The sequence below is a fragment of the Hyperoodon ampullatus genome, assembly GCF_949752795.1.
Source record: "Hyperoodon ampullatus genome assembly, chromosome: 5".
In the NCBI taxonomy this organism is placed as follows: Eukaryota; Metazoa; Chordata; class Mammalia; order Artiodactyla; family Ziphiidae; genus Hyperoodon; species Hyperoodon ampullatus.
Genome location: NC_136918.1, coordinates 115,526,329 through 115,552,941, shown reverse-complemented (window position 1 = coordinate 115,552,941; position 26,613 = coordinate 115,526,329). Strand labels below are relative to the sequence as shown.

The following is a 26,613-nucleotide window of genomic DNA, read 5'->3' as shown; positions in this document are numbered from 1 at the left end:
GAAAGCTATTATACTTGAAGTTATAGCTTATTATAGTGAAAAGATACAGATTTAAATCAGCCAAGGGAAGAAATGCATGGGAGAAAGGCTAGGAAATTCCAAAGACGGATCTTCCATTTGTCCTCTCCCAGTGGAGTAGTGAAAATCATAATTTCTCAGCAACGTAGTGTGACAATATGGGTCAACCAGGGAAACTCACATGAGCCTTGAGTTTCGGAGTCTTTATTGGGGGTCTGTCACATAGATGTGGTTGACTATCTGCATGGCTGACCAGGGTCTATGGCCCTGCCAGAAGGTGAGCTGATATCCTGTGACTCAAAGTTCCCTCCATAAATCATATAGTTAGACTTTCTGGAGGAGCCTCTGGCCTCCAAGTAAAGACATTTTATCAGACATGATGTTCTAGAGCTTAGAGATTACCTCTCAGGAGGACAAGGCAAAAGTCTAACTTCTCTTTGGGCAAGGTCAAATTCTTTATTTCACACCATTGTTTTTGGGGAGAATTAAATGAGTTTACACTTGTATAGTACTTAGTAAATTATCTAGCCATGTTATAGCTGTGATTATTCAGAAGGCTTGGGTTTTCACCTGAGTTGTATATTGCTGTCTTTCCACTCTTAGAGCCCCACTTAGTGAGTGCTCCATAGACACTTGCTGAATGAGTGAACAAACTAGCTCTTGTCCACCTGCCCCAAGTACCCACTGAGCACACCCTGCTTCTCTCTCTGAGTATGCTTCTGTTCATCCAACAGTCCTCCAGAATGCCATGCTGACGCCCCATGTAGGAGGTATGAGTCTTCATGTGTTCGCACAGGACCTTGCCCTACTAGGATGGCAGTGCCAGCCCATCTGGGCTGCACATCGACATCACAGGAGGAGTATTTAAAAATAATAATTCCAGTCTTCACCTCCAGGGATTCTGTTCATATTGACCCATGAAGTGCAGAACACAGTGCCTGTTACTAGAAGATACTTAAAAATGTTATGTACCCTTTTCCTGTTCATCTCCTAATTCTCCCGAATTCAAGGAATACACTTTCACCACTCAGTGTGTCTTGGTTCCATCAAAAGGTGTCAGCAGGGGCTTCCCTGGTGGCGCAGTGGTTGAGAGTCTGCCTGCCGATGCAGGGGACACGGGTTTGTGCCCTGGTCCGGGAGGATCCCACATGCCGCGGAGCGGCTTGGCCCGTGAGCCATGGCCGCTGAGCCTGCGCGTCCGGAGCCTGTGCTCCTCAACGGGAGAGGCCACAGCAGTGAGAGGCCCGTGTACCGCAAAAAAAAAAAAAAAAAAAAAAAAAAAAAGGTGTCAGCAGTGCTGTAGGACTAGAGTGTTGGTCTGTTCGGTCCTTCTCAGGACCAAAGTGCAAATTATTAGACAAGAATGGCTCATGTATACAAATATCACTTTATATTCTCTTGCTTATGACTTGACTCACTCCATCCCCACTTCACAGACAGAATTTGAGGTTACACTTAGAGTAAGAAGTTGCCATCAACAATCAAGATTTTCTGTGAAAGTATTAGTTAGGAAACTTCCTGACTTTCCAATGAATGAGCTGTGATGAATGCCAGATAATAAATGGGACCTCAAATGCCTTATCAGATTAAAGATGTGGGCCTGATGATATTGAGGTAGCTTCCAGAACTAATATTTTAGGTTTTTTAACATTAAAAGGTCTAGAATCTTGTTAATATTGGAGTTGGTTACAAGTTCAAGAATGCAGTTGGGAGAAGAATATTAAGCAAATTCTGGAAAAATGAAATATTTTCCCCATAAATGCAAATATTAAAGAAAAATAACCTTGTATCTTTAATTCAAAAACTAACCATAAAAATGCATAAATCACCCTTAAATCCAGTGGTCTTTTAAGTATTTTGTATCAAGGCAAAAAAAAAAAGACAAATGTGTCAAAACATGCTATATTTCGTCTTTAATGACAGTAACAAATAACAGACTTACTTTCCTTCAGCATTTTATGGTTTAGAAAAAACTCCTAAGTAGTCACAAAACGAGCTGACTGGACTCTAGTGTCCAGCTCTGCATTTTACTAGCCATGTTATTTGAAACTTAAGTCACTTAAATTTGAACCTCCCTTTAAAAAATTCTGAAAGAGAGGTGATAATACCAGTTCTGTCTACTTCCCAAGGTTGCAATTAGAGTTATTCATTCATTGCAACTGGTTTATTTGGCACACCTCCTGTTCTAAACACAAAGTGCTGAGATGAATCTTTTCTGCCTTTGAGGTGTTTAAGACTTTGGTGGCTAAGACAGATGCAAAAATATTAGCTAGAGCAAAAAGTAGCCATTCCTCCCCAGTTTAACCTAAACTCGTTAAAGTGGAAACAATCACCCAGCCTGGTTCCTGGGGGATCGTGCAGGAGGAAAGCCTCGTAGGGCAGCGAATGGGCCATGGTTGGAGGGAGAAGGTGTTGGTATTAGATTTTCATGTGACATCTTTTCTTCATAAGGACCAGCAGGTGACATGGGTTACACAGGCTGAGTAGAACTTTGACACAAAAGTGGGAATGTAATTGTATTCTTTTTGGACCAAAAAAAAATCAGTTTTAAATAGATATGTGTGATGAATATTCCTATTCTCCTTTGGGTGATTTATTTGCACAAAAATGCTGGGTCTGTATTCTTTTTCCTCTGTGTATTGTCCCGTAAATACCCATAGAAGAGTGTAATAGTCTATACTGTTGTTACTGTTTCGGCAAGTCATGTATACGTAGACCATTGTCTCTGCTGAAATGTAAGAAAGCATAGTAAGCTCCAGAATTAGTTAAAGGAAAGCAAGAAAACAAAATTAGTTACCACAGCAGGCTGTTTCATTCTAATTACAATTTTGTGGAACGCTAACCAGTACTTTTTTTTTCCTTCCCTTGTGAATCCTAGGCATGTTCAAAGCAATAATCAACCTCCGCAGCCCCCGCTTCCACCATTAGGTTACATGTCCGGAGCTTTGATTTCCGATTTGGAAACAGATGTTCCAGATGATGATGCTGATGATGAAGAGGAAACTTTAGAAATCCCCAGGCCCCTGAGAGCACTAGAACAGACACCCGGATCCAGTACGGACAATCTAGACAGCTCTGTGACAGGTAATGGAACTGATTTAATAGGAATAAGTGACCCATTTGTAATATTAAAATGCATCGAAAGTCAAATACTTTCTTATGTAAGATTTATTCCACTCCATCTATTTCTTTAACATTTTTAATATGTTAATATTAAACACAAAATTCAAAAAGGATTTGGAAATACTTTTGCTTTGCTGAAAAAATGATAAGAAAAATTCATGAATTTTAAAAAGCTTTAAAGACATGAAAGAAAATTCAGTTATATCCAGGGCTTTCATGAAAAGTTCACTCTACTGGGGAACCAAGTTTATTACATAGAAAACCTTGACTTTTAGAAATGATATGTTTTGTATATCAGGAGCAACATACAAAGTGAATGCAATCTTAAAACGCTTCTTGATATTTCACTCCGTAAAATCATTCACTGATGAAAATAAGCAACTCTTCAGAATAAGGCTCTCTAAGGTGGCACAAGGTATTATTTTTAGAGTGGAGAAAATGTATAGCGAGATAAACCATACATTTATGCATTTCATATTGTTGATCCAATAATTGCTCCTCTGCCAAGAAATAGTTATTTTTTCTGTTTACCCCTTTGACTTCCTCTGGCCTCCTTCACCAAGTGAAAGGCTGCAACTGGTATCCACCTAGGATGATCCCAGGATTGCCACCTATTTCCAAGCATTTAAATTTAGCAAATTGTATTTTAAAAAACTTAAATCCTAATGTGTACACAATGACTGTGGAGAAAAGTAAAAATTCAGTCTTTCTATTCAAGTAGGTATCCGTTCTTTGATACACACACGCAAATGCCTCTTACATGACTATAAAGACATAACTGCTACAAATGTGTTGCCCATGCACATCCCATCCTTGAGTCTTCTCTGTATACCACCCATTTCTATATTTACCTTCATGACACTCTTCATTCTAGGAGTGCATTTTACCACAGTCCCATTTAATTCGCTTTTCCTCCAACGGCTTCTTAATTTGCACACATTTCACACTGTGTGTTACAGTTCAAAAACACTGATGGAAACTCCTTTCTGAAAGTGATGGAGAAGCATAAATACCTACATGTTTCCTCGGCACGACTTCCCGAATTACACAATGTCATGCACGAGCCTACACTTTTCAGGGTTTCTTTTTACCTGGGGGCTGTCTGCATGCCGAGCTAATTAAGATTTAAGAACTGCAGATAAACTGCTGTGATTTGAAATCCAGATCCGACTGAAGGTGGCAGGGCAAAAGTTTAAATCTTTGAATGCAGAGAGCTAACTTATTACTGCACTATTATGTTAAGCCCCTTTGCCTGAATTTCTAGCATAATCTCCTTCAGGGTAAAATCTGCATAGTTTTGCATGTCTCACTGCTGATACTGGACTCTTTTCTATTAGGAATGCAGTAAAAATTGCAATGATAAAAGTCAGCCAGAGCCTATGTAGTTCTTTTCTTAAATATTATAATGTCAAAGATGATAAATATATCTATAAATCAGGAGAAGGCCATTTTGAACTTTTACATGCTCACCTGCTAATAACATGTTTCACTGTTTAATATGACTGCGGTTAAAGACAATCTGAATTTCTCCTTGTAGCTGGTATAATGTTCATTCCAAATGAAGCTTTTATTGGTAAGAAAAAGTCTGTTTTCCTACTTGAATTCGGTGCTTAATTACTGTCATATATAAAAACCTCAAGGTGTTTAGGTATGCATTCTACAATGAATTTATCCTATGAATAATATCTCTCCTTAGTTAGTAAAAGAAGTTGCACTCTACACCAAAGTAGCCAAGCAGGAAATATTTTTGGGGTTTTTGGGGGTCTTTTTGGATTTACAATAACTTTGTGGGGAAGGTATGATCAAAGATTTAATTTGCTTTCTAGGGTGTAAGTGTAATTTAAAGTAAATAAGAGTTAAAAATAAAAGTAAATATAGTTTTTCAGAAAAAAGGATGTGTGTGTAGGGAGTATGTGTACAGAAGAGTGTGCGTGTCTGAAAGTATAGCCTGGGTTTGTGATTATGTGTAAGGTGTGTGTGTGTGAGTGTATGTAGGAGTGTGTATATGAGCATACATAGGATGTTGAGTGTAGTAGAGCATGTGTGCATGTGTGTATGTGTACCTGGGGGTGGCCCTGAGATGCATGTGTGTACGGATCAAATTCTACAGAAACCAACATGCTAATGAATATTGCTCTAACGTGTTTATGTTTTCTTCAGACACTCAAGGCTAGTTTAATGGTGCTAAATGAGGTGGGCAATAAAACAGAGGCTATTTCCATTGGCTTTGTATGTTTTTAAGATGGTAAGTGCCCACGGAGAGGATTCTGATTTTTCCGCAAATTACTTTGAATTCTAAATTTGTGTGTGGTGTGAGTAAATGAGTCATCACTTTCATCTGAATTCTCTATTTTCGTTTTCATGAAACTAATGACCATTTTTTTATGTAATAGAACTAACAGTTACGTACCAGTCCTTAAAACTCTAAAGCCAACCAGAACAAAAGCTCAGCGATAACACAAAGATGGGCTAATAAGACTGTATATAAAATTATTTAGAATTTTACTTCTGAAATATGTTGCATTCCAACAGCTGCCACATTAAGGAATATAAGCAGTTAGCAAGGTACAGAGCCTATTTTTGTAAAGAAATAAGTATATTATTTTCAAATGTTTTCTGAACAACTAAGTAATTTATGAGGGACTTTAAATTTGTTGAAATAATGTTTCATGAATGGAAAAGACCAAGAAGAAAGGAAAATATCAGTAATTCTATAACCCATAACCTCAGTGTCTTAGTCTGGTTGGGTAGTTATAACAAAATATCATAGACTAGGTGGCTTAAACAACAAACAGTGGAAAGCTGGCAGGTCCAAGATCGAGGTGTGGGCAGATTGGGTTTCTGGTGAGAGCCCTCTTCTTGGCTTACAGGAAGCCATCTTCTCACTGTGTCTTCACATGGCAGAGAAGGAGGCAAGCTCTCTGATCTCTTTTTATAAGGTCCCTAATCCCACCCTCATGACCTCATCCTCATGACCTCATCTAAACCTGATTACCTCCCAAAAGCTCCACCTCAAAATACCATAACGTTATGGGTTAGAGCTTCAGCATATGAATTTTAGAGGGATGTCAACATTCAGTCCATAACATTCAGGTGTGGAAAATGTATTTGAAAATCTGTTATTTATTGATTTCCACAACAAATATTTATTGAAAGTCTATTCCTTCCAACCACTTGGCTAGGAATTTAGATTTGGTAATAATAGTAATAATAATAACAGCAACAACAACTTGCACATATATAGCCCTTAGTACACCCAAGGCACTCTTCTAAACAGTTGCCTGTTTTTTGTATGAGTGGCTTAGTGAGCTAAGAATGCTTCTTACATTTTTAAAGGGCTGTAAGAAAACAAGAAACAAACAAAAAGAAAAAATAAATGACAGACAGCAAAGCCTAAAATATTTAGTATATGGCACTTTGCAGGAGAAGTTTGCTATCCCTGTTCTAAGGTTTTAACATGTATTAACTCATTTAATTGTCACAACCCTATTTTTATTCTCATTTTATAGATAAGGAAATTGAGGCACAGAGGGGTTTAAAGACTTTCTTTAAGATCTCCCACCTGATAAGTGGCAGAAGAATGTTCAAAATCAATCAGCCTTACTCCAAAGACCAGTTATCATGATCCCTGCTCTGGAAATGTTCAACTGTTTTCCCATCTTTGGATTTAGCATATTTAAGAGGAAAATGATTTCCTGGTCTGTTCTTCTCTCTCCTTTTCTGTGCATGTGCATGTATACATATATGAATAAATATATATTTATACAAATACAACACATTATTTTATCTCTGGAAACATTCATTTTTACCCCTTATACACTTAATCAAGATCAAAAATATTAAATTTTTAGATGTAACTTTTATTATTTGTTTTTCTCATATTTCATTCTGTATTCAGTTATAATGACTCATGCCAACAAAATTCAACTCTCATAGGGAGTCACATTTTTATAATTTTATTTTAATTTATACTTACAGTTTAAACCTACTTGGTTGTAATAAAGTACAAAAAATGTTCTGATTACAGCACATCACACTCTTTTTTGTCTAGAAAGTAAACATACAGGATTGTTTCAGTCTTCAGGAATATGCTTGTAATATTTCTTTCTAAATGGCAAACCCACCACTTTTGGGTAACAGGTTGGGGGAAACCTTTAATACTTTTTTCTTTGACTTCCATGGTGGGAGTCAAAGGTGAGTGTTTCCTGGATTTAATGACTCCAGCACAGGAAAAAAAAAAAAAAAAAAAAAAAAAAAACAGAAGGCAATAGGAGAGAGGGCAGGAGAAAAATATCCTGAACATGGAGCCAAGGTTCTAACTGCCTCAGTGATCACAAATAGTAAGACTGAGAGTGTGTGCTGTTAAATGAAACAAATAAAAGTTTCCTTGACTGCTGAACCCCACGTAAATACCCTTGTTGAAAGGAAATCAGGGCTCTATATTTTCTGTATTTTATGTCTTTGGAGGTTTTTGCTGGAAGTCCCAAAGCAGATTATTTTGAAAACAATAAAACCTGGCAGCCTCACCACCTTACTTGACCACACAGCTTTTAAAGAATTGGCCACTTAAAAGCATGACCTGATGCCTTGCTTTTGTTGCAAAAATTTAAGGAAAATATTTTTGTAATAGGGAAATTTCAGAGGTAATGCTAAAAATCACTAAATAATTTTCTTAGACATTCTCCACAGCTCTGATTTATTTAAAAAGAAATTAAATACACACTTCAAAATTTAACAGATAAACATGGAATATCATATATTCAATTTTTATCTGGGTAGAACAAATTAGCTGGTGTCATAGGTCGCAAGGAAGAGATTTTTTTAATTTCTTATTTTGCTTTCCCTTTTATATTACACATTCCTTTCTCTCTGAGGAATGTAGGTGAATTGTTGTGTATGCAATATGTTTGAGTGAAAGAACTTCTAAATATTAGAAATGTTTTTCTACATCTAGGCAGAGGTCAATATTTGGATTGATTTGTCCAAAGACACTCAGAGCTGAAGATTTTGTTTAACAGATAGTTGACAGATTGCACTTAATAGGGAAAGTTCCTGGATTAAATATTGGCTGAAAAAATGGGGGACAGCCAGTTTTTGTATCTCATAAAAATGGTAATGCAACAATTAGCAGGGTCATATTATAAAGCATACACTTTACTCTAGCTTAATGGGTCTAAGGAGGAGCATCTATCAACAAGGAAGGATTTAGCATAAAATGACATGTAAATGAATTGATGACTGATCATAAATTAATTTTAGTGCTGAAGACATAATGGAGATACAGCAAGATGCCACTTTATCATGGTATTTTACTGCTCAGTACCATTTTGCAACAGCTTAATGTCCTATCTGCAGTTCTTCCTTAACAGCTTGAATACATTTGAGATTCTTTTTGGCCTTTCAGCAATTTTTAAACCTGAGAAATTTGGAAAGATGGAAGATGCAAACACAAATAAATCTGGCTATGTTACACAAATTCATTTTTCATTAAATGTTTAAATATGTATTGATTATGTTTGTGTCTATAACATGTCAAATTGGTTTGGATTGCTTGTAATTTGTGAAGAATCTCTACCTTCACTGTTTTACCTAGTTTTCGTTTCAACTTTTGTGGTTATGTTTACATTTATGAAAGAAAGCCAGTTATCAAAAAAAAAATGGCTTACTTTCTAATTGATGAATCACTGTTTTTCTTTTCTTATAATCATTGTCTTTTTTTGGTAATAGTTTACATAAATCTTCAGATAATCTTTGATGTTTAAAAATAAAGAAAAAGAAAGAATGGTAGCCACAGAGAGGTGAAATCAGTAATCATTAAATAAATTTTAACAATTTTACACTATGGAAGAAATTTAATATATGTTATATACTTTTTTACTCATGGTGTATTGCCAATTTGCCTTAAAAATATTTCCCGCAAATGTAGCCATTCCATATATCATAAGTACTCCATATCTCAAATAGAGAGAATGGGTTGTCAAACATAAAGACAAAGGAACAAAGAGGGAAAGAAAATTTTTTTCCTTCTGTTTGTTTCCTTCTTGCCCTCCATTTTGAAGGCAAACTCAACTATATTAAGCTGAGGGCACTTGCCCCTCTTTAGTTTGTTGTGATGAGGTTTCCTATTGCCCATTATGGGCAAATCACTATGGCACACATCTCTTCAACTTGAAGTCATCTATCTAGTTTCTTTGCTCTTACAGAGAGTGGTGAAAAAGAATATCTTTCTGTATTGACCAACACCCACTTGAAGCCATGTCATTCATCCATGCTACCCTGTCTTCCCAGGGAAGGGAAAAAAAGCATCAGGGAAAACTTCATGAATAACTGGAATTTCTGAGTAATAGTAAGGAGCATTAACGATTGAGATAAAGTCAGAGCAAAGACCCAAAGGCCGGAAAATAGTTGATTTGTTTAGGAATTGGCAAATCTGTATGTGGAAATCCTCATATGAAGGACTAGTTACATCACTGCTTTCCCCATTGTCCAAGTAATCAACAAGAGTTGACTTACCTTATATTCCTTAGTTAATAAAGTTTCTGGGAGTTATTATGAGTATGTTCTTTCTGTAACTAAAGTAAGGCCATTGCTAGGGAATTACACATGGAATAGAAGCCCATGCAGAATTTATACTGAATAATGAAAATATCGAAGGCATTTAATTCATTACCCCAATGTTCATTGAATTTTTACTGGGAAATGTCCCTGTATATGAGGTATTAAAATGAATAATAAATAGTTCCTAATCTCCAGAGTTCCACTGTCTGGAAGAGAAAACATATATGCAACAAACACTAGTTTGTAGAGATATGATATGCTACCGTATGCATACTATTTGAAGAACACAAGAGGTAGAGAAATTGATTCTCTCTAAGACAGGGTTGAAGATGAAATGGAGTCAGGGTGATAAAAGAGATGATATTGATTTGGACTTTGAAGTTAGGCACTGGGCAATAGAGTTAGTAACAATCTAGAGGTGTGTCAAAGGAATGAGAGTCCATGGGACTGAACTGGCTATTAGAGGGAATGGGACTGGAAAGGTAGCCTGGGCTAGATATTGAAGAACCTCAAATACCTCAGTCAGTGTTTAAATATATTGGCAAACTAGGTAAGGCTTTGAATGGAAAGACCGAGTTATGTGATAAATGTTCCAGAAAAAGTAATTCATATGACAAGCAGGAAGATAGAAGGGATCAGAAGGAAATCAGTTAGGAGGAGCTTAGGAATGAAACTGGAGATGTAGAAAAGGAGATGCTTGTTTGGAGAGTGAGTTTCAAATAGTCGGCACAGATTTATTTGCAGATTTCAGCAGACATTTAGAAATACAGAAAACAGGACATAGAAGGGACCAAAACTGAGCTTTCCCATGTTTCCAAAGTATCCTCAGTTCTAGGGTTCCATATTCTTTTGTGATCACTGGCTGAATCACTTTGATTTTTTCTTATCTACTGTAGCATTATATTGCAAAGCTGATTGCATCATTTCTCCTCCTTTGGGCTGTTGGTCCTTGACCTGTGATTATTAACTCAGAAATGGTTCTCTCAGAGGAGGCTCAGTTGCTGGTGTTATCTTGGCTTCCTTGCAGTGGCCTGTGTCAAGGGAATTTGTTTGGAAAGTAAAAAGTGTATCTCCATGCTTTTGGCAAGCAGAATCAAAACTCTTTCTTCTTCTGCTACACTTAACACCCTTTTAACTTCTCTGATCCTTCAAACCCCTCCAGTGTCTGTTTTCTCTGTCTTGAAAGTGCATAAACCCGTGTTATTGTATCCTGGCCCCTGAACTAAAAGTACAAACACTTTATCATGGCAACACTTCTAACTCTACTGCTGTCTCTTAAATATTGGAGTAAAGGGGGAAGAAAATCTATGGCACTTAACTTTAGTCTCTTTTATGTGTTTGTTTTATTTTGGAATATTAAATTAGCTTCCTATAAATACTTTGTGCTTCTCTTTTTAAAAATTTGGGGTAAGCAACTCTTGGTATTTTTATTGTGTCATACACTAACGGTACAACAACCTAAATAAATACTGTAATGTTAATTGTTTTAAGTAATAGATAGTCTCAGTGTGCTTTGGTCTAAGAAAACAAGGATAAAAGTGTAAATGACTTGCTAAAAATTAAGAATAAGCATTATTTCTCAGTAGCATTGTATTTTGCAGTTCTTTACACATAAAGCTGTGATACTTTTCCTCTATTGCCATGTTGCACTTTGCAGAAAAATCCATGTTAATGTCAGTGGTATTCTTTATAATGATTAATTTTCTAAAATAAAGATTAGTATTAAAGAGAAAACTGGAGGTCTTAAAGTAATTGAAAAACAAAGAAATCATACTAAGCTTTGAAAAAATAGAACTTTTCAAAACTAAATATTTTGTTATATTCTAAGTCTATTTGCTCTGGTATTATTTAAACATTTTTGATTATTAGTGTTTGTTATTTCCTGAGTAATTAAATTTTTATTTTAAATTATTGAAATAATTCTAGCCCTTCTGCAGTATTTGAGTGTAGATTTCATGAAAATTATCACTAGTCTGCATTAAATTCAAAATATATTCACTATTTGTTCAACTGAGTTCTTGATAAGTTGAATTAAACACACTATAATTTATTTCAGTAAAAATGTTTTTCTCTGAAGTCTAGGCCTTAAAATATACATAGCAATTCTCTTTTAGAAAATAATAGTGTAACAATTTAAACAATGTAAGAATGGAATCATACAGAACATGTTTTGTTCATGTGTTGAAAACAGATACAAGTCTTAAATGAGCTTAATTCTTCTGCACTAGAACTGTTTAAAACATGGATGATGCTTGCACATGGCTAAAGAAGTCTTTACCTCAAGGAAGAGTGAGGAGTGAAGGCTCTTGTTCATTAGTATAGTTATGTACAAGCAGATGAGCTATCCAATATATACAACTCACTAGACGACTACATTTGTTTTTAGGTTCAATGGTAAATGGATGGGGCTCTGCATCTGATGAGGATCGTAACTTTTCTAGTCATAGATCTAGTGTAGGTAGCTCCTCAGATGGCTCCATCTTTGCCAGCGGCAGTTTTGCACAAGCACTGGTGGCAGCAGCAGATAAAGCTGGTTTTAGGCTGGATGGAACCAGCCTTACAAGAACAGGTTGGTAGACTGAGTCAACACTCTTTGCATGAGAGAATCTTGTCCTTGGACACTGAGCTATTTATCTTCTGTTCTTTCTCCTCAGTAAGTCTGACTGCAGGGTTTTCTTTAATATGCATGAACACAGTTTGGATGCTCAGTTATCAGACAGAACTCTCTTCTGATGCTCCCTTTGCAGAGCCAAGAATAGGCTTCTACTCACCACCTTCCATCCTTTGTTCCCCTTTCCCTTCATGGCTCCGCTGATTAATTGGAATATGCTTCCTTCTTATACTACAGCAAAGCTGCAGCTCAGATTGCCATTAAATTTTCAATAACTCACACTTTGCAAAATTCTCACACAATCAATAATGTACCCAGTGATTAAAATTATTCAGCTTTTATCTCCATTACTTTCCTTTGCCCCATTTCTTTCTGCAAATGCATTTTCTGGAAAGGCTTTCTCAGCATGGGGTGAATGGGTCTGAGGCTGTCAGTCTAACAGTTCAAATGGCTGATGGTCTTATTAGTTGTTCGGCTGTTAAGATTTTAATCCAATAATTTATTATTTGTTTTAAAGGATGCTAATTAAAAATACACCCACTGCATTTGCAAGTTAAATAAACTGATGACTACTTGTGTATTGCTCTTTATCACAATCTAATTTTGGTTTCTGAAATTAATAAATAATAATAATATAAAAGACCAAATATGTAATTTTTCACATTTCTGCTCATTAACTCAAAAATAAATGTGGGATTCACTCTATTAATAGATCAGTAATTTTGTAATCATTTGTTTTACTGAGCAAAATAACTTTGGCATGATCATGTTACATGACTATGTGTACTTCTTAAATGCACATAGAAGAAACTTCTGATATATGAATTAAACTGAGTTGCCTTACAAAACAAACTAATGAAACTCTAAATACATTTTTGAAATCTTAATAGTATTCAAATAGTAAAGAAAAATAAATGACTTTGACCCTTCACTAAACTCTCAAGTTATAAAAATGAGTCTTGGAAGCTTTCTTTGAATTATACCATCATATAATGTTATACTATTTCTTTTGAGTATGCACTAGGTATCTTCAAAGTAAAGAAGATTTTCCAAGCATTGCAGAGGTTTATTTTTCATATAGCATCTGAACTAAAATATATTGTAATATAATGGTTATTTGAATTTTCTTGCTTTCTAAGGCATAAGTCAGAAACTTTATGTTGCCTGAGTGCTTTTTGTGGCATAGTTATAAGCAGAACAGTGAGAAAGTTCAAGGAAACTAATAAATTAGAAGGCACAAGTACATTTCTTGCATGTATGCTAATAGCTAATAAAGCATTAAGCAATATCATGTCACATTGACTTAAAATGTAACTATATACAGTAATTTTGAATGAAATGAAAACATGCAATAAAGAATAAATACATGTACATAAACCAACCCTCTCATACCATAATAAACATGTTATTAAAATTGTAAGATGTTGAAAATTTATTAGCTTACCTTTTGCCAGAATATATTTCCATGTATATGTACACTAAACTACAAGAAAACGACATAGCACATTTCATTTTTCAATGAGAATTTGGAGTCTGCTCAAATACAATACTATTCATCAGAAAACACCTATTGCACTTTGGATATACAAGGTGATTTTAATCTACTATCTATCCTATACTATACACTAATGTTATTGAGTTTCTGCTAAGAGAGGTAGAATTCATCATGTGTGTATATGGGTGGTAAGGTCAATTAAATATATGTATCTGAGCAGACCTTTCATGTAAAATTTCAAATGTAATTACTACAGGACATTTTTCTGTGCTCAAAGAGAGTTTGTAAGATTCCAAGGGTGAAATTTGATTAAACAGATAAGACAGTACATAATTCACTTTAGAAATAGCTTCTTTAATTTTAAGGAGTAAAAGCTGCATGAATTTGCCTATATCTATGAAAATATTAGTAAGATTGTCAAGGTTAAATCAAAATATACTCAAGGAATATTGAGTTTTTGGTTAGTGGTTTTGTTTCATATTCATTTGTTTAAGTTTTTTCAGTGGGTAGTATATTGTTTATAAAAACCAGACAAACTAAATGCAGCAGGGCATATTTTTTTTCTATGGAGATGCACCAGTATTTTGAATCTTCAAATGTCATCTCCAGGAAGGTTTAGAGACTAGTCTTAGAGCAGAAATACAAGACAGAATCAAGGTCTTATAATAACATTCTCTATACCTCATTCCCTTTGTTTACGTTTTAGGCAAAGCCTTTACCTCCTCTCAAAGACCTCGACCAACCAGCCCATTTTCTACTGACAGTAACACCAGTGCAGCCATGAGTCAAAGTCAGAGGCCTCGGCCCACTAAAAAACACAAGGGAGGGCGAGTGGACCCACAACCAGCATTGTCTCACCGAAGGGAAGGAATGACAGATGGTAGGTTTGTTTCCTTCTCTCGTCTCCTAACTGAAAAGACATGCTCTGTGCAATCATTAACTTAGATTATAGAAGCTATGGTAGATTAGGCATTGCCTTGTTATATAACCAGGCTGAACACCTGGCAATGTGGTTTTGTTTCAATAAAACACCTTCTTTTTTTTTTTTTTAACAATCTGGAATTATTTCTACATTATCCAGCCCCAAGAAATACAGGTCATACTTCTTTGCAGTGTTGATTTTTCTGCTGTTCTGGCATTTTCCATTAGTGCTTTTTAGTGAACATTCCTTTTTAAGATTAAGGAAGAAAACATAAGTAGCATTGCAGTTGCCATGTTGTTGGATCATTTTTGAAATTGAATTAAGATATCTTAGATGGTATTTCACTTTTGAAAAAGACTGTGTAGTGATTTCCAATTTAGTAATTTTTTAGTTTCATTAATTCCAGGGCTAAAAATATGCAATAGATCATCTGGTTGATGGATCAGTAAACTTTTTCTGAAAAGTCCAGATAGTAAATATTTTTGGCTTTAGCGAGCCAAACAGTGTCTGTCAAGACTACTCAACACTACTCAATTGTAGTGTCTGTGAAGCTACAGAAAAAATGTACGTGAATGGGTGTGACTGATTTCTTATAAAACTTTATTGACAAAACAGGCAATGGCTTAATTTGGCCCATGGGCCATAGCTTGCTGATTTATTTCAGTTCTTGTATTTATGTATAGCATCCGGTCTTTGAGTATTTGCTTAAATACTGCTAGTTTCAGGAAACAAAGTATTAATGGATGATATCCTTGCTCAATAATGAGTAGTTCATCAGCTCTATATTCAACTTAATTCTCATATGTTTAAATATAGGAATAAAGTATTTATCCTGAAGTTTTATCCTCAGGAATATGTAAGATAATATATGTAAAAAGCCCAATATAATGTCAGACCCAAAGGTAAATTTCTTCCCCCTTCTCTGCACTGTCTCCAGCAAGCACACACACTTTTTCCTGAGATAGTACTACTAAACATCAAAAAGATGAACCTAGCCAGGCTGCACATTAGAACCATCTGGGAACTCTTAAAATATACCCTGGAGATTCTGATGTAATTGTTCTGGGGTGAAAACCAGTCACGAGTATTTTTAAAGCTCCATGGGAGAATCTAATGTGCAGTCAGCTTTGAGAAGCTATAACTGAGTTCTGTGCACTCAGCTCAGTCTCTTAGACTTATCATTATAGGACAGAATGAGGCTTAGTTGGAAAAGAAGTATTTGTTCTTTATTGGTTTGGGGGTAGGTCCTTAGCTGGCAGCCACCATTGTGCTTTCCCCTGTCATTTTATAATGCTAAGAAGATTTTAAAAGCCAAAATAACTTGGTCTAAAAGCCTTCAGGTTTACTTATCTTTCCTGCTTACTTTGTCCCCATTGGAAAGTGTTTCTATGGAATGCAAGGGTAAGGGTACAATCAAGATTTTGATTCTCTATAAGTGGATATCCTGTGGTGAGCAAAAATGCTTATTACCTCCTTTCTGCCTCAGATGATCTAAAGATTAGTTGAGCACTTGAAGCATTGATCTTGTTCCCTCTAAATAAAAAGGACTACTCTCACTGATATTCTAGTTACAAATCTCAGCATTAATAATTTCGTGTAATTTTCCTGATATGAATATCATGGGGAGAGGAAAAAATCCAGGGACAATATGGGTTTTTTGTGGCTTTTCCAAAATGTTTGAAGATCATGTCCAGAATATGTTGAAGATATAAAATATAAATCAGCAAAATAGAGAGCTCTTTTCTTTCTTCCTAAAACACTTTCCTTGCAAGCTTTCTTCAGGATGTCTAGTTAAAACAAGCTACCTCCTAGTTTAAAGCATGATCAATATATTGCTTGTATTTCTAAAAAACAAATAGGTTCCTAACATTTCAAATTTACGGGCATTCCAAAAAATGTTATGGATTAGGTGCTATTAGTAGATACATTTTGGAAGTGGTGATATTGCGAAGCAAATTTTGGCTCACATATCTTTCCAAGTGTTTGATCCAAAGACATATTAGTTATGACACAAGGACATTTATTTTGGATAGCATTCTACAGACTATCCTTAAGGATTTTGTTATTTTACCACAGATGTATATGTCGTAGCTTTTGTATGGTATGAATCCATGCATCAGTAATAAATTTATAATATTTGTATATAAAATCAAACTGTTCTTTTGAGGAAGGTTGCTATTTAGTAGCTGTTAATGTATAGACATTTTACCGTAAAATTTTTGCATTATAGATTTTAGAACAGTGTTTTATGAGTACATTAATCAGAGTAATTATTGCTAGCTGCTATACCAAACAGCTTCTATCCCCTCAGTGCCTTAGCACATTAAGCATTATTTCTCATGGACACAGTGATTTATAAAAGTCAGGTGACTCTCCTCTAAGTTGTAGTGTAAAGATGTATGCTTCTTAAATATTGAGACACCATTATTTCCAAGATGGGACCTTGATGGTTTCTGAGTGAGGGGAAGACAGAATGTAGGTGATTATTTGAGAGGTTCTATGGCTAGTCCTGAAAGTGGTACATGCCTCCTTCATTGGCAAGAACTCTGTCACATGGCATCAAACTAACTACTAGAGTGGGAAAGTAATCTTCCCTTGTGGCCAATAGAGGAACTGGGAGTGGTAAGCAACCTCAGTCTCTGTCTCAAAGACTATGCAAAAACTCACACACATGTTAAGGAATGTTCTTCTCCCTTGGATAAAGTCTCACCTAAGCAGGCATTGTTCAGGTCAAATCATCTATTGCATTTGCACAAGCCAAAGAATATCCTTTAAAGGAAATATATTGACCAATACTAAACAAAGGAGGCAGAGAGGTAGTGCTCTATCTGTCAGCCTTTTTTCCCATCTCCTTCCAGCCTGTCCTCCCCTCACCCTACTGTCTATTCAGAGAAAGGGCTCTTTTCCAGCTCTACCATGGACTAGCTTTGACCACTGAGCAAATTTCTTTATTCATTTATCTATTCATTCAAATATTTATTAAGCTCATACCAAATGACAGGCACAATGGGAACCGTACAGACAAAATTCCCTGCCCTCCGGTAGCTTACATTCTAGTGAGAGAAGATAGATAAAGACCAACATAAATATATAAGTGAAAAATAAAAGTATACAAGATGGTTGTAAGTGTCATGGAGAAAAAAAAACATAGGAAAGAAGTTGAGAAATATAGAAGTGGGGGGAGTTTTAAACTAGATTGCTCAGGGAAGGACTTAACCAAGATGATGACATTTGAGAAAAGACTGGAAGATTACAAGGGAAAGAGCAATGATGATATCTGAGGAAAAGTCATTCCAGGAAATGAGAACAGCAAGTGGAATCCTGAAATATTTGATAAAAAGGAAGAGGAGCAGTGTGACTGAAGCAGAGAGAGCAACAAAATAGACTGTGAAGTCAGACAAGTAAGTGAGGACCAGCGTTCTGTAGGACCTTTAAGTTTCTATAAGGACATTGGCTCTTTACTTTGAGTGGGAAACCACTGATGGTATGTACGTGTGTGTGTGTGTGTGTGTGTGCATGCATGTGTGTGTGTTTAAGGCAGAGGAGTAACAGGATTTTCCTTCTATTTTTATTAAAAAACAAGTCATTCTAGATGTTAGGTTGAGATAGACTGAATGTGCTTCTATGTGGAATCACAGAAACCACATGGGAAATTGTGGAAGTAATGTAGAGAATAGATGCTAGAGGTTCATGTCAAGCTAGAATCAGTGGAAGCAATGAGAAATGTTGAATTCTGAGTATAGTTTGAAGGCAGAGCCCGCAGGGTTTGTTAATAAAATTAATAAAGGCTGTAAAGCAGGGAAGCTAAAAATTACTCCAAAGTTATGGTCAACTTGTAGTAATTGAGATGAGGAACACTAGGGAGGAAGTATAGTTTGTGGAGGAAAATCTAGAGTTCGGATTTCATGTGTGAAATTTGAGATACTTTCTAAACATCAAAGCTGAGCTCTCCAGTATGGATTTAGTTAGATGAGTCTGGAGTTCATGGAAGGAGAGACCCAGGCTGGAGATACTTAATTTCTTTATGCCTTTTCTTCTTACCTAAAAAAAAGAGTATAATAATGGCACATATATCATTGAACTGTTGTGTGCCTGACAATAGAAAATCCTCAGTAGGCCAGCCAGAGACTCTTTAGTGAATTGATTTAGTTGAAATGGATCAACAGAGAAATGAATAATAAATTTAATTTAAGTAAACATATTTGATTACATACTTTATTTTTTTTTCACAGCCATTCTTAATCTCATCTTTTTTCCAATTTGTTTATTTCAATGTGCTTTCAATGTTCTTTCTTCTTAGACTATACAAACTCTAAGGATATTACCTAATTACATAGCCATATAATTTCAAGTTAAATTAAATAATAATCAGAATTTTAGCTAGCATAGGCAGATGCCATTTTGGCCATTTGAAAAATTAAGCTGCTCTGATGGAGAATAAAAATCAGTGACAAGATATGTTATTTTAGAAGCAAATATAATAATTTACCCCCAACTAGCAGTCTTAAGTCCATTTACTCAAATGAAATAATTAATTTACATTTATAATAATACAAACTGAAGGGAGTCAGTGTTGAATATAAAGAAAATACCAAACTCATTGGTGGATTATTCAACAAACAGTTTTCTCAGTATTGGATTAGCTCTTCATTTTGGAAGAAATGTTCCAATTGCAACTTTATTCTCCCAGATAGAAAACCTGTTCCCTTCAATAATTAGTAATTCGTAATCTAACAAGAGGACATACATAAGAACTGGAAATGTTGCTCCAATGTGGGAACTCCCGAAGCAGATATGGAGGAGATTTTCATTGTTGGTTCAATGGAGGATGGTATTATTTTGTTCATAAAAGAGAGTATGAAGTTTCTTAATAAAGTTTTTAAAAGGAGCAACTTAGCCTTCCTTAAAGAAATTATGTTTTGTACACAAGAAATTTATACTTTCCCCTTTTAAATTTCATGAACAATATTATTAGAAACAAGTGCATCACTACTAAAATGGCATGGGAAATAATTACCTATGTTATATACAGTATCCTCTATTAATGATATAAGTATGTATATTGTCCACGATATTTGATCTTTGTGAACAAATAACATAATTACTGATACTTTAAGGATGAACAAAGCAGTTTGCAACAGGATTCCAGAAAAATGAGAAGAAAATAATCCAAAGGAATGTGAGAATGTTTAGAAGATTTCAAAATCTTCCATAAAGTAATTTCAGGCCTAGTATAATAGTATAAATTATATAATAGAACTATAATACTTAAAGAAATATGAAAGAAGGGACTATGATTTCACAACTAAAGACATTCAAAATATAAAAGTATCATGGAAGGAAAAGCTAGTAAAAGAAAAATTAAAAATTAGCTGAGTATTTGAACTTTTAATTTTTTCATATCTGATATTTAATGTAAAGAGCTTTTATGAAAAATTATCTATTCCACTACATCTCAAATTTTCATGATGCATTGTCTGCTCTAGCACCATGAAGCATATTCTATCTAAACTCTGAACATTGGTTATTACTTGTTAAAATTAATACATTGGAAGATTATAATATATTAGTTGTAACTCATTAGCTAACTCATGAAACGAACAGCCAGAATTGGTTGTCAGCCAGAATGTTAATTGCATTTAATAAATGTTAGCTTAACCCTTTGACTGTTGCTAAATGTGCCACGCACACGGATAAGAGCAGTCATATGCTGTATATGATATGGCATACAGTTCTTAATTTCCCAAGGGCAACATTTCCTATGGAGATTGGCAGGGCAGCTTTTATTATTCCCAGGGCCTTTTATTAACACAGCTGCTAAGATTTCTATTCACTTTGTGTCTTGGTATTTCTACTTTGGGGAGGTGGCAGTGGACAATGGATTAAAGATGGAGAAAAACCATAAACTGCTCTTTACACCTTGAGCATCAGCCTCAATGTGCAATTGAAAACACTCTCTATGTACAATAGTCGGATAAAGCCAGTTGATTTTATTTCAAAGACACTGTGGTTAAAAGATAGCAAAGAGATCAATAATGTGCATTTTAGATATAAATAACTGACCTTTTCCTCCCCAAAATTCATTTCACATAGGTGATACCTGTAGGAGGGCAAGGGTTTTTTTTTCATCTTGAATTAAAACCTGTACTTTTCATTACATTTTAGTCCATTCTAAACATTATTCAAAATTTTTAGATCTTCCACCACCACCAGATCCCCCTCCCGGTCAGGGTTTAAGGCAGCCAATAGGCCCGAGCCAGCATGCTGGTAACGTGGAAAACTCAACAGAGAGAAAAGGAAGCTCTCTGGAGAGACAGCAAGCATCCAACTTAGAAGACACAAAGAGCTCTTTGGATTGTCCAGCTAAAACATCCCTAGAGTGGCAGCGACAAACCCAGGAATGGATAAACTCCACAGAACGCCAAGAAGACATACGGAAAGCCCTCCACAAACAAGGTGTTGGACCAGGTGTGTTCTGCACAGTCCCAAGAAAGTGTGGACTTTTACCTTTTTTTTCTACCAGGTATCTTGGAAATGCCAGTTGTTTAAGGACATCTGAAATGCGTTTGCTTTAAATCACTAACTGAAGTTGGAATTCCGCAGCAGAGATCACGAGCACATCCCTTAAGGCTGAGTCAGTTCAGTGAGGGTTGCTCCTCAAGTTTACCTCTGCATAGGGTCTTTGAGCTCAAGAGACCTCCAGGCTTCATCTGCAGTGCTCGAGACCATTTGATTTTTTTTTGTTTCTTTTGCCTTTTAATGTTTGTATTGGGTCCTTTTAGACCACTAAATTTCATCTTTAGTGTCAGTTGAATCTCTGCCTTCAACCGTTTGTTCATTTTGACTGAAGTAACTAGTCATTTTGAGAGGAAAACTCGCTTCAGTCAAATAGGTAAATTAATGGAAATAACAAAGTTGCAAATAAATAGGCAATCACAAAATTCTCATATTAGAAAAGGTTAAACTGGAGCCTGCACTTGCTCCAAAGGATTAAATTTAGTTGATAACACTTCAATGAGAAATGTTTTTGTTTATAACTCAAACTTCCTGGAAATGTCACAAAATAAGTTTCATGGTTTGTGGTTGGATTTTTTTTTGGTAGGGGGATGTTGAGCCACTTATAGAAATGGATTTTCTAGAACATCTCTTCTTATGTCAGGATTCATTGAGTATTAAAACATACACACACACACACACACACACAATTGAAAGAGTTTCCTTACACATTCTTTTATTCATTCGGACTCAGTCTTTTCTGGATATGTCCTCTACTCATGCATTTTCAGTAATTATATTTTGTCACAACTTGGTGCTTAAGGTTTTAGAAGATACAGTTATAAAAAAAGCCAAAAGATGATAATATTAGTATCTAGATTTAATGGAACATTTAGGATGCTTACACCATTTAGGTTGTGAGAGAAAAATCATGTGACCCTTGTCATTAAAGACTATCTAAAAAGAGAAATACTAAATTCAGTCAGCATTTTTTCTAGTCATCTAATCGCAGTAATAATAACCCATACCTAGAAAGAAAGAAAAAACAGAGAGGTGGAGAGAAAGAGAGGGGGGTAAAAAAGAAAGAAGAAAGAAAGCAAAAAAAGAGAGAAAGAAAAAAGTTATTTCAGTGTAAGTATTTAGTAATGCACATCATGAATTATTTTTAGAGAGATGGTACATAAAAAGAATATGGACATTATTTATTAAAATGAATGAGTTTCTCTTTTTCTTTTAAGGAAATACACAGCTTTTCAAATAATGTATTTCTATCTAAAGAAGCAATAGAAATTTTAAAAGCTTTGGTTATTACACTGATATATACTTCTTTATCTAAGTTGATTGAGAAAATGTTGCCATAATTTAAACTAAAACAAAAATGATGTTCCTTCCTTCTTAATGAAAAAAGTAAATTGCAGCCTCTTTGGACCCAGAAATTATTCTCAGAAATGCTTTAGTTAAACAATATGATTATTGTATGCAAATATCTTTTAAACTGAGTTTAAATTTTGCAAATAATATATATCATTAGATACTTATCCCAAGATCTCTTTTAATTTAATCCTGCCTCAGTTCCTATTGTCAGAAATGTTGCTTGCACATAGAAATTCCTTTACTATTTGGGCCTTATTAATCTCTTATTTTTAATTTTACTGAAGAGTGGAATCATAAAATAGCCTAGCTTGAGCTTAGTATTTAAAATTAAGTTTGTTTTGCCTCCACATTGCTGTTCAACTCAACCTTTTGTGTTTCTTTTTTCAGAGGAGACCTTGGTGCCCTACAGCAAGCCCAGTTTCCCATCTCCAGGGGGTCACAGCTCATCAGGAACGGCTTCTTCTAAGGGATCCACTGGACCTAGGAAAGCTGAGGCACTGAGGGGAAGCCACCAGCGCAATGCCAGCGACCTTCTTGACGTAGGATATATGGGCTCAAATAGTCAAGGACAGTTTACAGGTGAATTATGTAAGTGCTTTAGGACGTTTAAAAGGCTATGGTGATTCAGAAAGATGACTGGGTTAGTAATGTAAGGGAGAAAAAAGTTTTCCTTGACCCTCTTAGGATCTCTGACTGGGTCTGAAAGCCAAACTGATGAGATAGATTAACAGGAAAAAAGCATACAAATTTTATTGAATTTTTACATGAACATGGAGCCTTCACAAGAGAATGAAGACTCAAAGTGACCAGAGCAGGAAGCTTTTCAATCCTTTAGACAAAGAAACAATAAATGCGTTTAAATTTGGTAAGACAGAGAGGTTTGGGCTAGGGGTAGTAAATGGTGGAGAGGTAACTGAGAATATAAGGATTAGTCTAACAAGGTTTGTTTGTACAGATTTCTCAGCCCCAACTTCCCCATCTCTGGTGACAAGACTATCTTCCTCCTGGTACTACAGGGTGGATACCTGTCACATAGGAATTTTTATGATCCTTCAGGGAAGGATGAGGTGGGAGAGGTCACAGTGACCGCTCTGTTTCTGCTGGGGTTTTTTTCCAAACTCCTTCGCCTTAAGGTATTCAATATGCCAAGGTACCACATTTTGGGGTAGCATGTCCTGAACCCCTACAATGACATTGCCACAATAAACAAATTTCAAAATTATAGAAAGCTTGCTTTACTATGAGGAAAAAAATCATGATTTTGAGTAGGTTTTGTTATAATGAAGACCATTGCTATTTACATCAGTCAAATAAACATTTTTCTCTTTTGTTTGAATTATTCTGTGCAAAAACTGCATAATTTAGGCAATTAATTTTAATACTTAAAAATTAATTAAATATAGTTCTTGTTGTAGTTTTCTTTGCCTTTTCTTTCTTATTTAATAAGGAAATGTTGGCCCTTTGGTAGTTTTAAAGAACCTCCTTGGGAATTCCTCATTCCTTAGTTGCTCTTCATTTATTTATTTTTTAAAATTAGGCAGTCAACTTTGAAAGGTTGATCTTTGATTTTTGTTAATTTTAATACTTGAATTATAATAACATATAAATAAAATTTCTCTTTTGATAAAGAGCTATCATTGGTAGTTAATATAACTAAACTACTTTCCAAGTATAAAATACTAGAGAAAGGTAGGATGTCACAGTATGTCACACAGTAAAAAACATTGAACTCTTTGTGTTAATTTCATCATGAAAGTTACCAATTTCACTATCCAATGTCAGAATTATACTTGCTGAATATTTTCAACTGCTTCCGTGAATTCAGTTTACCTGAAGGAATAGCACTGAATTCCAACCTTGTCAACTTTTACTGGTTATGTGAGAAGAGAAAGTAAACTACCTTCTTAATTTCTCTACTTCCTTATCTAAAAACTTGTATTACTCTGATGCTCACATCACAGACTGGGGGATGCCATGAGATAATGAAAGTGAAAGTACTTCAAAACTAAATTTCTTTATGAATGGAAGTTATCATTACTGTTGTCTATTAACAATCTGATTAAGATAGGCTTATAATTTTTCATTTGATTCAGGACTACTTGGATTTTTGTTTAACTATTATATTGGAGTAATTATAGACTCATAAGAAGTGCAAAAATGATCTCAGATTTTGTCTCCAAATTTTACAGTGTTTTTTTTCTTTCACTTTCCATAAGTATAATTTTTTAAATTCACAACCTCACAAAATCCAAGATGTTATCTTCATCTATTATCTGTTTGCTTTGCTTTTTGTTATGCTGATCAAGGTAAAGAATACTTTAAATGCAAACTTATTTCTGATTTTTTTAAATCTCTTTCTAGAGTAACTGAGAGGAGACATGCAAAGCTGCTCTGAAGGACCATCAGGTCTGAACTCATGGAAGTGATGACACTAAACAGTGCAATGAACAATTTCTATTTATGTACTATTAAAAGAACTGTAAATGCAATGTAAAGACACACAGCCACACATATCCCACAGATATTTTACTTGTGTTCTTCTCTTAAGTACACCACCCACCTTAAGTCTTTCTTGTCAGGAGTATATAAGAAAAGAAAGAAAACAAAGCTCGCCCTCCAGGAAGAAAAGGATTTTCCTCTGTATATAATTTCTTTCGTGCATTGCTATGCAAGCTCACTCTTTTTAGCTCTGTTCATATTATTGTCTGTTCTTATTGGTCTGTTGTACTATATGTGAATTAATAGGCTGTGGTGCCATATATTAACTTTTAATTGTGTAACTTTTATGTTTAAATTTTGCACTGCAATTTTATTTGGTGATAAGCACAAATCTCTACTCCTTGTGACATGAAGAAAAAGACTGAATGTGAAGGGAGTTTCTGTACTGTAAGCTAGGTTGGATAATGCTGGTTGTAACCAATCACGTTAGGGGGTTTTCAGTTGGGGTGTAGAAATAGGAAAGATGCAAAGGAACAGTGGTGTTGGCGAAGTCTTCTTGGAACATCAGCGACTGAGTCAATAAAAAAAAAGCAGAAAGGTGGCTTTTACTATTGACAAAAGCAGGGGTCAAAAGAAGGAAGTTGAAGTCTTAAGACTGAATAGGCATTAAAAAATACAGGTAGCAATGATGTACTAAACTTGCTTAAAAAAAAAGAAATTAAAGTTATATTTAGAATCAGCTTTACCTGTCACTGTAATTGACCCATCTGAGAACTACAACAAGCAAAAGGAAATTAAGGTATTTCACAAGAGCTGTATTTATATTACAGTTTTTTTTAAAAAAGCATTTTCTGAATTACCATAACTAATCTCTCCAACTCATTAAGTCAGAATATAATATGAAGTTCCCCAAGGAAACAAACAAAATGAACTCTAGAGTATCTAGCAAATAGTTAAAGAGGCAATTTATTATTAGGACATACTCGAGCTGCTTCCAAATACAAAAACTCTATTGCAATATCTTGTTTCATCTTTCTAATACATGTACAGTACACACTAGAGGATAGAGCTGCATCACTTAAATTCATGATTTTTTAAAAATAATGCAGTCTATATACAATTTTGTGTTTTATTTGATTAAGAAGTGAAGTTATGCCACCAAATATATAGCCAAATTGTAAGTGCTTAAAAAGCAGTGCTCAGAGTATGTTCAGTTCACAGTAAGTAGGGTTATTGGAATAAATATTTTATGGTACATTCTCAAAAATTGGCTACCAACTAAAATATGTTTGACCCATTTTGAATGAGTAAATCGAAAAGAAAAATTTTAAAGAAGAAAAATGCATGTTTATACACTTTTTAAATAAACCAAACCTCGTAAGTGGACATTAATAACAGTGTCCTGCCTCATTTGTTTACACGACTTTGAGAACAAGAAGTTCCTGAGCATCAGTCAGGTATCATCCAAATGAATATGACTTTGAAATATATGTTAGCTACTGTACATGTATAGTCAATCAGTCAAGTAGAAGAGAACGTTCCTGAATTTCCCAAACTTTCCTGAAATTCCCACTTGTG

General features: G+C 35.0%; 1 protein-coding gene across 1 annotated transcript in view; it reads left to right on the top strand.

Moving 5' to 3' along the window:
* The window catches only part of ROBO2 (roundabout guidance receptor 2), a gene marked incomplete at both ends in the record, with an annotated part of 582,120 nt that extends 558,901 nt beyond the window's left edge, over positions 1–23,219 (top strand). Inside the window, 5 exons of the mRNA XM_079704897.1 lie at positions 2,897–3,102; positions 12,086–12,268; positions 14,512–14,685; positions 20,923–21,195; positions 22,984–23,219. Of these exons, the coding sequence (XP_079561023.1) occupies positions 2,897–3,102; positions 12,086–12,268; positions 14,512–14,685; positions 20,923–21,195; positions 22,984–23,219 (1,072 nt within the window). The remainder of the gene's footprint in view (positions 1–2,896; positions 3,103–12,085; positions 12,269–14,511; positions 14,686–20,922; positions 21,196–22,983) is intronic.
* Between the last annotated feature and the right edge of the window lie 3,394 nt (positions 23,220–26,613).